Source organism: Lissotriton vulgaris, chromosome 9, assembly GCF_964263255.1.
Source record: "Lissotriton vulgaris chromosome 9, aLisVul1.2, whole genome shotgun sequence".
Taxonomy (NCBI): Eukaryota; Metazoa; Chordata; class Amphibia; order Caudata; family Salamandridae; genus Lissotriton; species Lissotriton vulgaris.
In genome coordinates this window covers 370,007,940-370,025,737 of record NC_141697.1, presented here as the reverse complement: position 1 = coordinate 370,025,737, position 17,798 = coordinate 370,007,940, and the positions used below count along the sequence as shown (strand labels likewise).

At 46.6% G+C, this 17,798-nt stretch overlaps 1 protein-coding gene across 4 annotated transcripts in view; it reads right to left on the bottom strand.

The window, feature by feature from the left end:
* Nucleotides 1-17,798, bottom strand: part of BDKRB2 (bradykinin receptor B2) — a 425,511-nt gene that overhangs the window by 265,784 nt on the left and 141,929 nt on the right. For all 4 annotated transcript variants that reach the window (XM_086937741.1, XM_086937740.1, XM_086937738.1 and 1 more), the window contains exon 2: nt 10,392-10,492. In XM_086937741.1, coding sequence (XP_086793867.1) covers nt 10,392-10,492 — 101 coding nt within the window. The remainder of the gene's footprint in view (nt 1-10,391; nt 10,493-17,798) is intronic.

Genomic DNA, 17,798 nt, shown 5'->3' with positions numbered 1-17,798 from the left:
GCCTGGTGATGAATGAGCTCATTGCTTCATCTTTCCCTTGCCGCGCTTGATAAAATGTATGCCTTTCATAGTCAACATTCCTTTTGTGGAGGAATTTTTTGTTCAGGGCTTCACGCACTTTGTCATAGGTTCCTACATCCGCAGGAGGAAAGTCTTTGATTAACTTACTGATCTCTCTGCCCGCTAGATTGCGGAGGGCGATCAATTTCTCCTCATCAATGGTTACCTTGGACCCCTTAATGTAATCTTCAAAGTCCTCAAGCCACTCTTGCCATCTGGGGCCCATGCTCTCTCCCGTGGTCAGTGTCAATGGTTCCGGGGGCCGCAGATGCGACACTCCCGTGATGATCCGTTTGACTTCATTCCGTTGTGGAAAGGTGTTTGGGGTCACCATTGTGGTAGCACGTCCTTTTCACTCTTTCCTTTGATTCTGATTAACTTATTGTTCCTCTTCTGCAGGCGCTCAGGCTGATGGATTGTGTCTTGTTTGTCTTGGCTTATGCTTGTTTGTTGTTTCTGCTTGCATTAACTCGTGCTTGTTTGTACTGCTATATTTGCTTGTGCTTGTTTAACATCAGTGCCTTGCTTGAACTTGTGCTTATTTGTTTTCAGCAGTTTTCATATCTCATTGCTTGTCTGCCAACTGACACGCCTGACTTTAAGATGGCCGCTCCCAAACTGCACAGGGGTGTCCTATTCAGCTGCCTGACTTCAAGATGGCCTCCCCCTTGAAACTCTCAGTCACCACGAGGATCGAGGCTGCATCCACTCTTCAGGCTCTCGGGGTTCATGCAGCACTCACCGGCAGCTTGTCTGGCTGGCAGCAGGTCTCCCTTGTTCTCCTTCGTGCCTCTAGTCTTCAGGCACCTGCAGGTGAGCTCGGGATCAGCTCTTGATCGTTACCTTGCAAACCCCACGCATCTGGGGTGAGCCCCGACCTTCGGCACACTCGGCACGGGGTCTTAGACTTCCCCACGGCTCCCAACACCGCTCCGGACGATTCTGACCTCCAGGGCTCTTCAGGAAGTCCGGGGTGGGCTCCCGACTTCTTCGTAGGTCCCACACGACCTCCGACTTCATACTCACTTTTGGGCGCGAAACGGCGCCGGGTTCAAAATATTCTTTGGCGCTCGACCGCGCTCCCTTTACTTGGCTCCACACGATTGCTGCATCGCGGAGCGGGGATACTCGCTGCTGGCCTCTTCTTTGGGCGGTAACTTCTTTGGGGCACACACGTCGCAAGTGTCCCCGGGACAGGACGCTGTTTAATAGGGTCATAGAGAGAGAGCAAGCTGCTCATCCCACCCTCGTCGCCAGTTGTCGTGTCCTGACTCAATAAAGACAGACACGATTATTTATATTATAAGGAGCTTTATTCCTTGCATCCTTCTCCGTCCATGTCCCTACTCTATCTGCCCCTTTCCTGTCTACACTCCTCCTATTCCCCTGGTCCCCGTCTAACTCCGCCCACCCAACTACTAGACTGCTGACTACATTATACCCAGGATGAAGTACATCAAGGGAGGACAGAGTGGAAGGTACTGCGGAAGCTCTGGATGATGTCCACGAGGAGGCACAGAGCATAACCTGTGCTAATGCATTCCAGGGGGCACTGGGTTACGTGTCTGACTTGTTGCTGTGTCTGGGGGCCGCACTGGGTGCTTTACCTCAGAAGAGTCCTCGGAACTGTTCATCGGGGAAGGGTTCATTAGTGGTTCCCGAGGGTAGTTACTGGCCAATGTACATTTCAAAGGTTACCATGTGTCCATAGGGTCACTGGTCAAAACTGGGAGCTCATGGAAATATGCTGAGGGGGCTGGGCTATATGTTCTGGGGACACGTAGTAAAGTTCAAAGGACACATGTTGGTTGTGGGGTGATGTTTCAGTGTACTTCATCTAGTCCTTTCTCTTGTCACTCGTGTACATTTATTTTTTGTTTTCTTTATGAAACTAAAAGCACTAGAAAGAAATGGAAAAAGAGAAAACGACCAAAGAAGATACATCTAGCATGGACGCGCTTGAACAACATTTGAAATATTAGGAAGGGCATTCAGCCTTTCTTCCTAAGTGATGTAAATGTTTTTTGAGAATATTAAACCGTTATACATAGCGATGCTTAGACTCGGACCAGCATAGTTACTGGTATGCATGCAGGGAAACCACCAACAAATGTCCTTGTACGTAGGCTACACACTAAAAGGCACACATACAATTCCACCCATGACACATATCTTAAAACAAAAATAGGTCACAAAAGTGGACAGTGGGGTAGATGGATACAGTTAATACACCTGCTCCGTGTACACACAATCGCGAACCTGCAGGCACCAATGAAAAGAGACCAACAGACAAACATGCCTTCAAGCACAACTACCTGCATATATACAGGTCACACACCAACTGCAATAGGGGCAGCCATGCATAAAGCCAAAATGTCATACAACCACCAATACCCACAATCAGGCAAACGCAGACAACCATGCAGTTAGAACATCAAACATGCACACAGAAAAAATACATCCAGGCACCAATACACATAGACAAAGTTACACATCACTCGGTGACAGAATACTTTAATCTCTAACCCTACATGTAAAAGAATGCAATGAAACACCGCTGTATTGTATGAGTTACACCTGATGTGGACCCACTTCATACTCGTTGTTGTGTACATGCACGTGAATTAAGACATTTAATTAGGGGTTTCCTAACGCAAGCCCATTTTAAACGGCCTTATTACTGCTAACAGCTAGATTTGGTTTGTTAGCCACCAGGATGTTGGATTTTGAAACATTAGTATTGTAATTACGGTCTTAAAAATCCCAGCAGGCAAAGTGCTGCTGCTTTAAACACCAAGGCAGGTTTAAAGTTTACATATGACAAGATACCTTCATGTAGTTTCGTACCATTTAATCAAAATATGCTCAGGTGAAAGTATCAGCATAGCTATTTGGCAATAAAAAAAATATTGTCCCCCAAATTATGAAATTGCAGCATTGTTAAAGCAACTTTTTAGTTGAGAGAATGTTTTTGCTGCTGCAATTTTGGAGAAAAAGACATGCATGCAGTGAACAAGATTACTGTTTTCACCAGTTTTCGACGTGACATTGCCCATAAATGTTTATGAGCCAAATTCAATAAAAAATAATGTGAATGAAACATCTATTAGATTAAATTGTGTCTCTCTCTACAAAGGCTTATATCCCACAATACTTTAACCTGTGGAAAAATGTATACTTTCGCATCAGAGCAATTGCACGTCCCCGAGCTTTCCAGTTTCCTTGGGTGAGGCTTCGTTCTCATACATGCCTGTAGGGGTTTTCGCACCTGAAATCCATTTGATACATGCGATGTGTCATTAAGAAAATATTTAAACCACATTGTCAGCTTTTACCAGCAGCGTGTATTTAAATTTCACAACAGGCATGAAGCTTCCGATATAAAAATTGTGCTGAAACTTGTTGAAATGACTTGGGTCAGGGAGTGCAGTGAATGATATTGTTTCTAAAATGCCCGCAGAGGCTCTTGCAGCAAATGCTTGGTTCAAATGATTTCTGTCGGTACAGCATTTCTTCCTACCAACGTCACTCCGGAAAAGAGCATATAGTGGCAAGCCAGCTAAATACCATTCCTGGAGCATTAGGCGTACCAACTTTATTCCTCCTGCTCCATTCCATAAACCAGCAATTCCACTTCTCCCATAACAGCCTATTTTATCAAGAGTAAACTTGTAATACAAGCGGTTGTCGGTTTAAGACAACCTAAATAAAAAAGAAAAGATACTAGATTAAATGAGAGAAGAAACTAAATAATGGGTGCTAAAAGAAGGGGGAGGGATAGCAGTGTAAACAAGCATTGGCAAAGCCTTAGAACAGCCCCACCCTGTTCAACCTTTACATGGCTCCATTAGCAGAGGTGGTCCAATCATACGGCATAGAATTAGTATCCTATGCCGATGATACTCAACTGCTCATTTCCCTATCACAGGCACCCACTTTAGCAGCGGTTAACTTCAAAACCTGCATGCAGGTGCTTGCTGGCTGGATGGACCAACACTGCCTGAAGCTCAATGGCTCCAAAACTGAGGTCCTAGTGATCGGGGGAAAGGATGCCAGCTGGACTCAGGATTGGTGGCCTCCTTGCCTTGGCCCTACACCTATCCCTGGCAGTGTGGCAAAAAACCTGGGAGTCTGGGTGGATCCGAAACTGTCTTTTGAAAGCCATGTCAACAAAGTAGCAGGGAAGTGCTTTGGAATAATGAAGACCCTAAACCGCACTTTGGACCTTCTGCCCTTGGAGGCTAGAAAGACCATGACCCAAGCTTTAGTTACCTCCCGCATAGATTATGCGAATGTACTGCTACTGGGGACTACTGAGAAAAACATGAGGCGGCTCCAGGTGCTACAAAATACTGCAGCCCGGCTAGTTCTCAGACTCCCCAAAAGAACGGCATCAAAACCCACTCTGTCTGCCCTTCACTGGCTTCCTATAAAAAAAAGGATCCTATTCAAGGCACTCTTAATCTGCCACAGGATTACCGCTTCAAAAGCCCCTGAATATTTGAAGGACTTAGCTATCCCCTATCAACCCAACAGAGCACTTCGCTCCATGGGCATGGGCCTTCTAAAAGTACCCCGCATTAAGAAGGCCAGAATGGGCGTTCGCTCCTTCCGAGTGTTGGCAGCCAACCAGTGGAATACTCTTCCCTATGAAATTAGGCAGGCCAAGACTGAAACGGTATTTAGGAAGTTACTAAAAACACACTTGTTCATCCAGTAGCCTCGGATACTGCCTGCTCCGTCACTCTCTCCATAGCGCGGGGACACGCCGGGATGGCGTCATCATTGCGCTTTATAAGCCCCTTTATTATTATTAAAGCCAATAGGTTTTGCTTACACTAGACCTATTGGCATTTTCACTGTCTTTTAAAGAAGTTGCACAACAGTGCAGGCTGCTGTACAACAAGGATTACAAGCAAAGCGCTATGGTGTGGTCAGCTGGCAGCGCCATAGCGCTTTGTTTTTATTTACTTTAAGCCATGTTGCTGGTGATTAACATCTTTAAAAACATTGAAAATGACAATAGGTCTCCCATAGGCGAAACCTATTGGCTATGCCAATGCTTGTTTTCCTTTAAGCTATGTTGTATAGCAGCCTGCGTTGCTGTGCAATATGCCTAAAAAGAGGACAGGACAATTGAGGAAGACAAACAATGCGAGGGGGTAAGGTGGGGTACAGCTAAACAAATGGCGGAAGCAGGGCAAGGGTGGGAAACACAAACCATTAAACAAAGGACATGGGAAAAGGGCAGGGGGTGATTAAACAGACATTGAATTAGGGTGAATCAATAAATGGACATGGGAGGATGGTGGGGAAACAACAGTCATGAGTGGAGGGTGAGGGATGAGGAGACAAAGGACAGCAGAAGATGACAATGGTAGCGGTTGGTGGGGAGACAATGGACAGCGTGGAAAGTGGGAAAAACTGACGGCATGGAAGGAGAGGGGGGTAAGGGAGGGGAACTGCAGACACATGCTCTCTATAAGAGGGCATATGCAAAAGTAAAGAGTACCTGTTGGAGTCTGTGGCCAGTGGAAGGACACTGGCCAAAGACAGAAAGCTATACTTGGTCCATGCTCCACGGTAGGGACACAGACAAAGCCCTAGGTGAGACCAGAGGTGAGGAGGAGGAGGTGCTGACCAATAGGAAAAAAAGGAAACAAGAGTGATGTGAACGCCAACCAATGATAAGTAAAGGTAAGTAGTGGGCAGGCTTTGAGACCCTTTTAAAAAGAAAGTTATGCTTACAAGAGATTTCAGAAACACAGCGCAAGTGATATGCTGGCGAAATCTAAAAAGGGTTTCACTGGGAGCCCCTGAGTTTAAAAAAACACTAACACATGTGCAAGGCTAGTAAAGAAAGGAGAAAGGAGGGTGTCAGTAAGATCAACAGCATCTCACTCCTGAAAATCATCAACAGTCAACTTGTAACAAAAAACTTCATGAATTAGTTCTAAATGTACCTTTCGCCAGACACGCCCAAAAACTATTTAACTCTCCATCTTTTATACTTTAATTCTCCTGGACAGCAAAGCTGTACTGTGTACAAACAGGTCACGCTAAAATAATGGGATACATTTTCATAACTTCCTACGAAAGATGGAGCTAGACTCTGACACTCTTCTCCACAGGTACTCACATTTCTCCTGACATTTTCACCTTCAGGCATTGTTTGAAAATGTAAGTCTTCCCCGTTCGTTTCAAACCCAGAAACAATGTGTCTCTCCACTAAGTCCATGGCTTCTACTCAACATGGCTGCTTCCCTTCATCTATACCTACTGCTGCCCTTCCATTCCACGTTACCCTTCCGGTCCCATTGCACATTGTAGTTAATTTCTCAATAACTATTGATGTAGGGGAAACCCCATTTTATTTGCAGGGGTGCATTATAATCACACATGTAGGACAGATCTGCATATAATCCTTAGTAGTGTTAACATGAAGTGTTAGGATCTTGAAATGTAATAATGCGAAATGTGATGTATTTAGGCCATTGAATAGTAACACGAAGAATTAACGTAGAAAGTAAATTTAACTAGCAGAACATGAAGAATTTGTGTTGTGCAACTGACAGTCAGTAATTTATTAACTGTGTTTATTAATGTGTCATTTTTCATGTAGACAGGATTATTAACTGAACGTGTCTTAATTTCTTATGAATTTCCATGGAGCTCATACGTTATTTTCTCTTATGTTAGCTGTATTTTTTGGCCTCAAATGCATTTAACTGGAAGCTCTAGTTTTAGAATTAACAGTTTGAATTATATGTGTGCTGCGAATTTCGTTCTTTCTCATGTTTGTATTGCAGGTGGATGAAGCACCCTTGTTAGCTAGAATAATGTCTTTGTTTTATTAGTTAGGTAAGGAGAGAAGGAGATACATTAAGAGCTAAAGCCGATAAGGGAAATTATTGTGTTTTCACGCAATAGAAGGCCTGGGAATCAATGCCAACATGCTGCAGTTCAGGAACATTGTTGTCCCATGGAAAAGTACCTAGGAGACAATGATTGGAGCGGATGGCGTGACCCGTAAGGATTCTTCAGAAGATCCCTGTAATATTGAATGTTGCAAGTAGGGAAAGAGCCCCACTCTTCTCTGCCTTCAGAGAGAGAACATCTTAGACCGAGCTCTGTCTTGATACCTTTATGCTATTGGACCCATTGATGGTGGAGAGACTTGTGAGGAAGACTTCACATGCTGAGACCTTTCATTTCTTTCCCTGAAGATGCTTGAGTAGGGATGTCATTGTAGCGCTAGTGTAGGGAAAGATTGATGCTTTATATTAATCAATCCCCAATGCAGGGAAATTTGGACTCATGCTTTCTGATCCTTTGCATCCTACTTCTTAGGCTAATTGTGGTGTGCATGTTGCATCTACTCAACTTCATTCGCAGATTTGGCTTTATGCTGATTCCCATGTATTTTTACACTCTTGTCTTGAGGTGTCCTTAGGCTTGTAATAATCTCACTAACCCTATGCAGTTGTCTGTGGTTACTATGTGTCCAGAGAAATTCCAGTTGAATTGATTGCCGTTATTAACGATTTTCTCTCCTCTATGCTTACATGCTGCTAAAAAGAACCATCGGATTGTGATTCTAGAATAGGTCCAGAACTTATGGGCCCGGCTCTTTCACTAGTTCACTGTCTAACACAAAAAGTTAGGGTCATCATGCAAAATATGGTAATGAGCCCATGAGCCCACCGCATAAATTCTCAGCTATGAGCCACCCAACTCACCCCCACAAAATATTAAAAAACTAGACTGTAATTTCTGTCCAGCAAGGGTTGAGGTAAAGGCCCAAGAAATTCACTTTTAATCGCCATCTTGTTTTGACAGTCTGTCTATGTCAGTGAGGATGGAATGCTGTGTCAGGCCCCCTCACAGAATGAGAGTCCCAAATCACAGAAGTGCCTGTTACCCCCCCCCCCCCCCTTAACACCCCCCACACAACTTGCTAGGGTCCTGCCGTATCACAGGGTTTTCCTCGTTCTTTGTGTGTGGAGAAATGCGGCGATACATCAGGGCCTAGGCTCTTTATATAAATAACATGCGCTATAAATATATCTGACAATAAGCTGCTAATACACAAATAAAATGATCCTGTAATATTTTCCATCCTTACTTTTCAAACAGTGCTCGCAGCCCCTCTGAGAATTGCGCGCTTTGTTTTTTCCCGTTATGGCCAGTGCCAACAAAGCAAGCAGCTAGAAGTAGATGTGTTTGTCCTGGCGCAAGCTCAGACGTCGAAGATGAGCATTTCATATTCCCACCCACAGCGAAGGCGTCTGCCTGGACAACAGACGCATGAAAGGACCTTCTTTAGGAAGAGTTAGTCGTCACCCCGAATGCGATGTACTCCTGAGTGTATAGAAACATATGTTGCGTTCACCCTGTGTGAACGAGCACTGAATGGCTGATGCCATCTGTACGAGCAGGAAATTGACTTGTGCTTGTCTTCGCCAAGAGTTTTCTGCACAGAAGCTTACCCCGCCTTTCAGGTCTGCAGCCAAAGAGTCCTCCGACCACAAGCAGCCTCAACTCTGTCTGGATAAAAGGGATGACTTAAATGGACGGATCCTTCCAAAAGCCTCATTACGAACTCTGCGGTCTAAGAGATTGGACCTGGATCCGGAGTTGCTGGCCAAATGACGAATACAACATCTGCCTTACTCTGCGGATTAGAAATATTTGACTGGAAGTAGCTAAAATCTCTAAGTAAAATACTGGGCAAAAACATGCAGGTAACATGCAGAAAATCAGATTACTGCAAGTCATTTTCCCAACTCTCGGGATCGCGGGTATTTCTGTCCGCCCCGCCAAGAGTTACAATGCCGCTGCTATAGGGGGGAACTCCAGGGGACGGGACAGTGAGCAAAAAAGCCGTCCCTCTAGTGATGGACCACACCGAGCGCAAAGTAACCGCTATGGTAGACCAGAAGTATTTTGGTGTAACGAAAGTTGAGTGGGCCCCCTGCAAGGTACACGAAGCTCCCAGGCCTGAGTACTGTGCTGAGGTCCCCCCTCCCCCCCTGCAGCTCGACCCCCCCCCACCAGCCCTCCGCCATCGATTTTGCTCTCCCATCAACATGCATCTTGTCTGTGCTGGGCGTGGGGTGAAAGGTTTTCCACATATGTCCTTCCTACGCTGCAACAGTTCAATAAGATGGCTTCACGTTGCAAGTCCTTTAAATGAATAAATGTACGGCAAGTCTAAGTGTAAGAGGATATTAACACCTAAAGTTGTCAGATGTGCCACTAATTAAGCGTCTTAAATGAAGTTAATGCTAAAGTCTGAATTGCTTCCTATAGCTTCAATAGTACCTACAACCAACGAGGAAGAAGTATTTCAGAGTATAACTTTATGATCTGAATATTACCTACTCATTTCAAGTTTGAACAAAATAAGCGCTTATTTGCATGTCAATTGCAAACGGTGTTTATTCTTTTTTTTGGCACTCCCAATTTTGGAGGGTGAAAGTGAAAACACTGAGAGACAATTAAAGCATCTTTCCAAGATCATAAACAATTGTTAGGCACAGTGAACAGCTGGCAAGAGGCGAGTGAAGGTTTCCAGGTTCCAAAGTCATCAGATAAGCTACAGGACCACACTGGCCATCTTTTGAAATCCATGGTATTCAGACAGATGAAAGACTGAGTGGGCCCTACCGGCAATCAGAACTGTCATCTAGTGGAAGTTCCCCTGGAAATGTGAGCAATACCGGGACAAAGTATGCTGTGGCCTAGCTGTATTAATAATATGACTCTTCTCAGGAACATAGTTTTTTTACCATCCTTTTGATTGAATGAGTTGTATCCTTCAACAACTTACATTCAGGGAACTGCGATTTTCATGGAAACACAAGCATGTTTATTTCTTTGCTACTCAGAATCGGCAAAACCATTTCTTTTTCTTTTTGACGACGCTGAGCAGCATTGACAAGAAGCAGTGTCAAAGCCAAAAGGCACGACCTAATGGCTTTGCCAATGTTTATTTAGTCAGCCGTTGCTTAAAAACTTCACCTGGGTAGTCGATGTGAGGTTTGCTCGGTTCTTATGGTGGGATGGAACTTTCTAGGATCTTAAGAAAAAAACACTGCCTTGAGACACGTGTCAATTCAATTTTACTGAGTATCTTGCAGGGAAGACCTTAAGATCAACTGGACTAGATAATAAAGTCACACTTTTAAACACAAATATAGACAAAGCCAGTAGATCTACATTTCACGTGCTAATGTACCTTTGAAAATGAGAAGATGTCCTAGCTAAACACACACTGCCTTTAGACAACAGGATCTCAAATGAAACCATCTGGTATCTCTCAATGTTACCTGGTTTTATCTTGCTTAGTATCTTCCACTCGACCCGTTATCTTTTCCACTGTCTTCGTGGATTCCTTACCACTCTGAAGCCAGCAAACTTCACAAAGCGCCTATGAAATAAAAGCATCAATAAATACATGCATACATATTTGCACTGTATTTCATGTAGCTCTTTTCAAAGTATTACAGTACATTTCAAATCTACAGCACACTGTGAATAGGTCAGTGACATAAATCAAAACACTGCTAAAGCCATACAGTAGTAGTCACAATGCTTCCCCACATGGGCCATATCATGCACAGTTGCAAACAGTTGAATTGGCTCCGAGCAGAGAGGAGCACCTGTTTTTATGCTTTTGCCCTTTCTAAAGCGCATACACATAACTAGGAATTTCTAGGAGTTAATACATGCAATGCACTACAGGCAGCACTAGTCGGAAAGATCAGTAATTGCCTTTCCCTTTTTCTGAACTTTAGACATTGAAAACACACAAAGGAAGTATTCAGCTCTGCACTGAACCAGCACAAGTGTTTATGATACAGCCCCTGCTCTGGCTAAAGCCATGTGATTTAGAACATTGTCAATTTTAGGTAGAAATCAAAATAAAATATTGTCCATAAATACAAAATACATCTGGTAGCATTTCGTGCTATTAGTCCGGTATTCTATTATACAATCAGTCAATCAGTACACTTGTAGAGCGCATAACTCACCCATGAGGGTCTCAAGGCACTGGGGGGGGGGGTGAGGGGGGGCTGGGAGGGGGGTGCTGCTACTGCTCGAAAAGCCAGGGGCCTTATTTATGAAGGCCTTGCGCCACCGGTGCGTCATTTTTTCCCATGTTAAAAGTGGCGCACCGGTGGCGCAAGGCCTTCATAAATAAGGCCCCAGGTCTTGAGGAGTCTCCTGAAGGCTAGGCGGTCCTGGGTCTGTCGTAGGCGTATGGGGAGGGTGTTACAGGTTTTTGCTGCAAGGTGGGAGAATGATCTGACGCCGGCGGTCGCTCAACGGATGTGGGGGATGGTGGGGAGGGTGAGGTCAGCGGAGCGAAGCTGGCGGTTCGGGGTGTAGAATGTGAGTCCTTCGTTGAGGTACACTGGTCCGGTGTTCGGGAGAGCTTTATGAGCGTGGGTGAGGAGCTTGAAGGTGATCCTCTTGATGACGGGAAGCCAGTGTAGGTCTTTCAGGTGGGCTGTGATGTGGCTGTGGCAGGGGATGTCGAGAATGAGGCGCACAGAGGTGTTCTGTATGCGTTGGAGTAATTTCTGGAGTTTGGCTGATGTTCCTGTATAGAGAGCGTTGCCGTAGTCTAGTCTGCTGCTGACAAGGGCCTGGGTGACTGTCCTTCTTGAACCAGTGGGGATACATCTGTAGATCTCGCCGAGCATGCGCAGGGTGTTGAAGCAGGAGGAGGAGACGGCGTTCACTTGCTCGGTCATTGACAGTGCGGAGTCCAGGATGACCCCCAGGTTGCGTGCGTTGTTAGTGCGCATCGGTGCAGCTCCCAGTGTGGCTGGCCACCATGAGTTGTCCCAGGCGGTTGGGGTGGATCCGATGATGAGGACCTCCCTCTTGTCCGAGTTCAGTTTCAGGCGGCTGATCGCCATCCATTCGGCGATGGCCTTCATTCCTTCGTGGAGGTTGGATTTGGCAGTGGTGGGGGCCTTGGTGAGGGAGAGGATCAGCTGGGTGCCGTCGGCGTATGAGACGATGTTGAGGTCGTTGATCTGGCGATGTTGGTGAGCGGTGCCATGTCGATGTTGAAGAGTGTGGGGCTGAGGGACGATCCATGGGGTACGCCACAGATGGTCTTGGTGTCTTTAGAGCGGAACGGGGGGAGGCGGACACTCTGGGTTCCGCCGGTGAGGAAGGAGGTGGTTCAATACAGAGCTTTGTCGTGGATCCCTGCGTTGTGGAGGCATGTGATGAGGGTGTGGTGGCAGACGGTGTCGAAGGCGGCCAAGAGGTCCAGGAGGATGAGAGCCGTGGTTTCTCCATTGTCCAACATGGCCCTGATGTCGTCGATTGCAGCAATGAGGGTTGTTTCGGTGCTGCGGTTGCTGCGGAATCCGGATTGGGACGGGTCCAGGATGTTGTTCTTTTCGAGGAAGGAGGTCAGTTGCCTGTTGACGATCTTCTCTATTACTTGCACTGGGAACGGGAGGAGGGAGATGGGCCAGAAGTTCTTGAGGTCAGCTTTCGGTTTCTTGAGTAGGGCGTTGATCTCGGCGTGCTTCCAGCTCTCTGGAAAGGTGGCGGTCTTGAAGGACCTGTTGATGATCTTGTGGAGATGGGGTGCGATGGTGGAGCTTGCTTTGTTGAAGATGTGGTGCGGGCAGGGGTCGGATGGTGAACCGGAGTGGATGGTGTTCATGATTTTGATGGTGTCTTGGTCATTGACGTGGGTCCAGGAAAGCAGGGGTTCAATGTCGATATGGCAGGGGGGCGGTGAGATGTCGTTGGAGTTGGAGCTGGGGTTGGAGAGTTCCTTCACGATGTTGAAGAGCTCTTTGCTGTTGTGTGTGTTGTTGTCAATGCACTCTTTGTAGGAGGTCCTTTTTTCGGAACAGATGAGTTGGTGGTGTCTGCGGATGGCGCTGTTGTAGGCTGTGTTGCTGTCTGGTGTCTGTTCGTGGTGTCACTTCTTCTCGAGCCTACGGTAGGATGCCTGGGGGTCAGCGGTGAACCAGATGGCTGTTCTGTAGGTGCGTCTGTTTGAGGGTTTCTTGATCGGTTGAGGACGGCGGAGTTGGTGTTGATAGTGTCCGTTGGTGGGTTTCGGGCAATGGTGGGGACTAGCTGGTCTTCGGTGACTTTGCTCCAGCTGCTGTGGGGGGTACGTTGTGTGCGGTGGTGCGTGGTGGGCTTCACGTAGGTGAAGTGGACGCGGCAGTAGTCGGTCCAGTGGAGTTCGGTGGTGTGGCTGAAGGTGACATGGTTGCTGGCTGAGAAGATGGGGTCGAGCGTGTGTCCGGCCGAGTGGGTGGGAGTTGTGACAAGCTGTTTGAGTCAGAGGTTGGCAAGGTTGTCGAGTAGGGTGGTGGAGTTGCTGTTGTCGGTGTTCTCGAGGTGGAAGTTCAGGTCTCCGAGGAGGATGTAGTCCGAGGACGCAAGGGCGTGCGTTCTGACGAAGTCGGCGATGGAGTCGCAGAACTGTGGCCGGGGGCTGGGTGGTCTGTAGATGAGGTTAACGCTGAGGGTGGTGTTGGGGTCGATGTGGATCTGGAAGTGGTGATAAGCATGTCGTTGTTGCCGGTCGAGATCCTGAGGGTGTTTCTGTGGACGAATGCGATTCCTCCTCCTGTTCCATTGGTGCGGTCCGTGTGGGTGATCTTGTAGCCATCAGGGATGGCTCTGGTGATGTTGGGTGCCGAGGTGGGGCTCATCCAGGTCTCCGTCAGGAGGACGACGTCTGGGGAGGTGGAGTTGAGTAGGTCCCAGAGTTCAATGGCGTGTTTGCGGGCAGAGTGGGTGTTGAGTAGAAGGCACCGGAGGCTAATGTGACCTACCCCGGTGGGCGTGGTGGTGGTTTGGAGGCTGGTGTAATGGCAGTTCCAGCAGGAGAAGGGTCCATGGGTCCGCTTTAGGGTGGCTGGAAGCTGGTGTATAATCGGCCGGCGTTGAGAGCGTGGAGGGTGCTGGCTTCATAGCAGTGTCAGGTGTCGTAGCGATCGCGGGGCCAGGGGTTCCAGCCGCGGACGGGCGCAGGCGGGCTTGCCTTAGGCGTGCCAGTGGTGCGGCTGTGCAGCGGCTGCCATAAGAGGGGAAGGTTGGAGGGAAGAGCAGCTGGGAGGCAGGAGCGGGACGAATGGGTGAGCAGGGGGCGGGAAACAAGAGAGCAGATCAGGCGGCAAAACTAAGGGCACAACAATGCAAATAAATACAAGGAATAAGAAAAACAGAATACAAGCACAATATTACAGGGTACAATAGAAAACAGAGTGCGAAGTCAAAAACGGAGGGTAGACAGAAAAAGGGGCAGAAGGAGCATGCAGTCTCTATAGGGCAGTGGTCTTTAAACTTTCTACAGCTGCAACCCACCTGTGAAAAAATTAAATTAATTGCCCCCCTTAGATTTTTCACAATTATTCTATTAAATTGGCAATGTTTATATATGTCTAAACGTATTTAAACACAAGGCATCTTTAACACCATCGCTGCTGCAGCAATTCCCCTCCTGTGCTGCATGATGCTTCATTCCCATTGTTCATGAGCACAGCTCAACCGTGCCTCATGACGAGCTGAGCTCGTCATGAGCATCGAAGGGGTTAAACATTGCAGCTAAATTCTGTTACTGTTTAAAAAATTCAACCAAATACTTGTTTGCCAAACTTACTATTCTGGTCAGACAGGCCTTATTAACGTGCAAAAGTATCCACAGTGTGAATATTAGGAATGGGGGTGGGGGTTTTGAAGAATATTTGGAGTCCTTTTTGACACATACTCCCAGGCAGGATATAAATGACAAAAGATGTTAGTGATGGTTCATTACAGAGTGGCTTACTGCAGCTCATTCCTCCCCGGCTTAAAACAAAGCACTACTATCAGCATAATGCTTCTATTGGCCAGAGTACACTCCAGGGATCCCTTGAGGCCCTCCTGGGGGGCACCCCCAGTTTGAAGACCCATGGCGTAGAACCCTATTGCAGCACTGAGACTAAGATTCGTATTCAGGGATATCTCAGCCCAAATTCATCATCACTGGCAACTCATAGAGTTTAAAAGATTGGAGAAATATTTCTACAAGATAATACATAAAACAAACTTCCAAGCTTCCTACCTGAAAAAGTTACATTAGTCAACATATTTCACTACTTTCCACTGCCCCTAACAGTGTTCTTGTGAGTCTTAACACCTGCGTATTGTTAGTCAGGCCTCTTTCCCTACTTCTTACCCCAGCTGTATGTCAATGTGTAGTGAGTGAGTGGATGGAACAAGACGAAAAAGGGGATTGGGGAGTGGAAGGGCTAAATGAAGTAAACTCTTTCTTGGCTTACTGAGGACAGCGCCCTTCCAGTTTCATCACTTGTCAGCAACCTAGTAAGAAGGGAATGGGCAACCTCCCAATGGTCCAAGAAGAATGAATAAACAATACACAATCCTGCCCCTCTCTTGCAGCCAAGATGGAATAGAAAAAGAAGTCCAGATGTTTTCAATATAAATTATTTTGATGAAAAAAACCACCTTATTTTCATGATATATTTTTGTATCTGAATGGTCATGAAAGTTTTGACAAGGTATAATATATGGAACCAACTGTGGTTTTATTGGTGTTGACTGCACAAAGAAGATAACTATTACAAAGCCTTATTAGTTGCATAGATTATACATCTCTAGCAAATGAGCTGTGCCCCCCTTGAAGTAATAGTCAATTGAACCTAGTGTGCATTGATTTCCTTGCACCGAAGCTAAACAATGGAATTCACAGCATTCTTAAAGTGTTGGCCTTATTATCTGATGTGCACAGGCCAAGGCCGCCAATAATAAGGAAAGGACAACAGTGGCTTAAACGATGAAGACATTTGTTGTAAATTGTGGCTGGTCCTTCAGAATGCCCGAGGATCGAGTGAGAGATTTTTTGTCACCTAGTGAAAGAGATGCTAACCCTGGTATGGGTTGGAAAGAGCAGAACTACTTTTGGCAGATCATTGCATGATGCTTAAGCACAGAAATTTAATCTGCCCTTACTGGGTGTGCTCCACACAATCTTTAAAGGAAGACCATATGTCTAGGTACCAACCATTGTTAGGAAACTACTTTATATGGGAAAGGTCAGTGGGACGACCATAAGAGGAGTCATTCCTTTCTTAGGGGCTCATTATGATGGCGAGCGGGCATCGGTCCGCCCGCCACCATAACGGTGATGGGACCGACCGCCAGACATGCGGCGGTCCCACCGGCCCAATTAGGATGCGCCGCCATCCTGCCCTTTTACCATTGCGGATGGTGCTGCTGGCTGCAGCGCCGTCCACAAAGGCAAACGTGCATATTAGAGGCCACAGGCTGACTGAGGAATATAGGGCCTAAAATCGAAACAAAATGTGTAGAAATCAGGGAATGATTGGGAGAATGCAAAAGAATTTAAACAAACCGAGCTACCCTCTATACCAGATGTGAACATGGATATCTTGTTCTATCAAAAACATTGGTTTATCGGAAAAGTAATTTGGTTATAAAACTTACAAATGGTATTTAAACAATGAATCGTTTAAAGTCAGCTACTGTAACTAAATTAATCATTAGGAAAGAGTCGTATAGAATAGACAGCGGTGTGATCATCTACATTATCTTTTCATACAAACTCTAATGCGGAGGCACAGTGCTTAGGTGCTCCTGCTTTGTGATACACAGTACTTTACAGACGCACATAAAACTGTACATACAGGCAAGTGGTGAGGTGAAAGTTTTGTGCAAAAAGGATACGCTTGTTTTCTGTGCTTTACCATAATGTAGCTTTGCTTTAGTTCATTGGAAACATCCAGGAAACTGGAAGAGTACCCTTTTAAAACACATTGAGGAACGGATGTGGCTTCAAAAGTGTGAACTTAGTAAATTAGCAAGTGCTCATAGTTCTGTCATTTTTCTTATCTAGACTTTTAAGCACTCTCACAATCCCAAAGAAACGTAGGGCCTGATTACGAGTCTGGTGGTCTTGCGACAGCCAGACAAGCGGAGGCGCAGGGGTGGCAGTCCATCGTATTGCCGATTATGACTTACAAAGTCATATCGGGGGAGGATCGTCTGCAGCGCTAGGGAACAGTCATTCCCTAGCGGTGGCACAGAAGCGCCATAGCGCATTTTGCTGAGCAGGGACTGGCACAGTCCAGCTCAGCATATTTAGAGTCCTTGCACCCCCAGCATTTTATTGGCAGAGCTCCGCCATGAAAAAGCTGCCGGTCAGGGCCGGACAGGCCATAGCGGGCACCGGGCGTTTCCCCGGTGGGCCGCTAGGATGGGGGCCAGTTTGGGCCCCTGGGGGCCATGTTTGTTACCGGAGGTCAGCAATATCGGCCCCCTGTAACAAAATCGGCCGAAACCGACCCTCGTAAACTGCTCGACTGCACTCCCCGTCACCCCAGAGGGGGCTGGCTGAGCAGTTTGCCAGTTTCTGATCCCTGTCCGGCCCTGCTGCCGGTTCAAGAACAAAGGGGGCCCTACAGGGACCCCATGCCCCCTAAACCATGGGGATACATTCAGAGAGGCACAACATGTGCCCCCTTTCTGTATTTCCCTAAATTCCAGCTCGGCATGGACGTCACCATCCATGTCGTGCTGGAACTTTTTGTCCGTTCCCATTGCAGTGTCCGTTTTCTAGGCACCTCAATGGGAAAGGCCAAAGAACCGCAGACTGTAATACAAGTTGCACATTTGCAACTTGTAATACGGTCGGCTGTGCTTTTGCGGCTTTGGCGCTG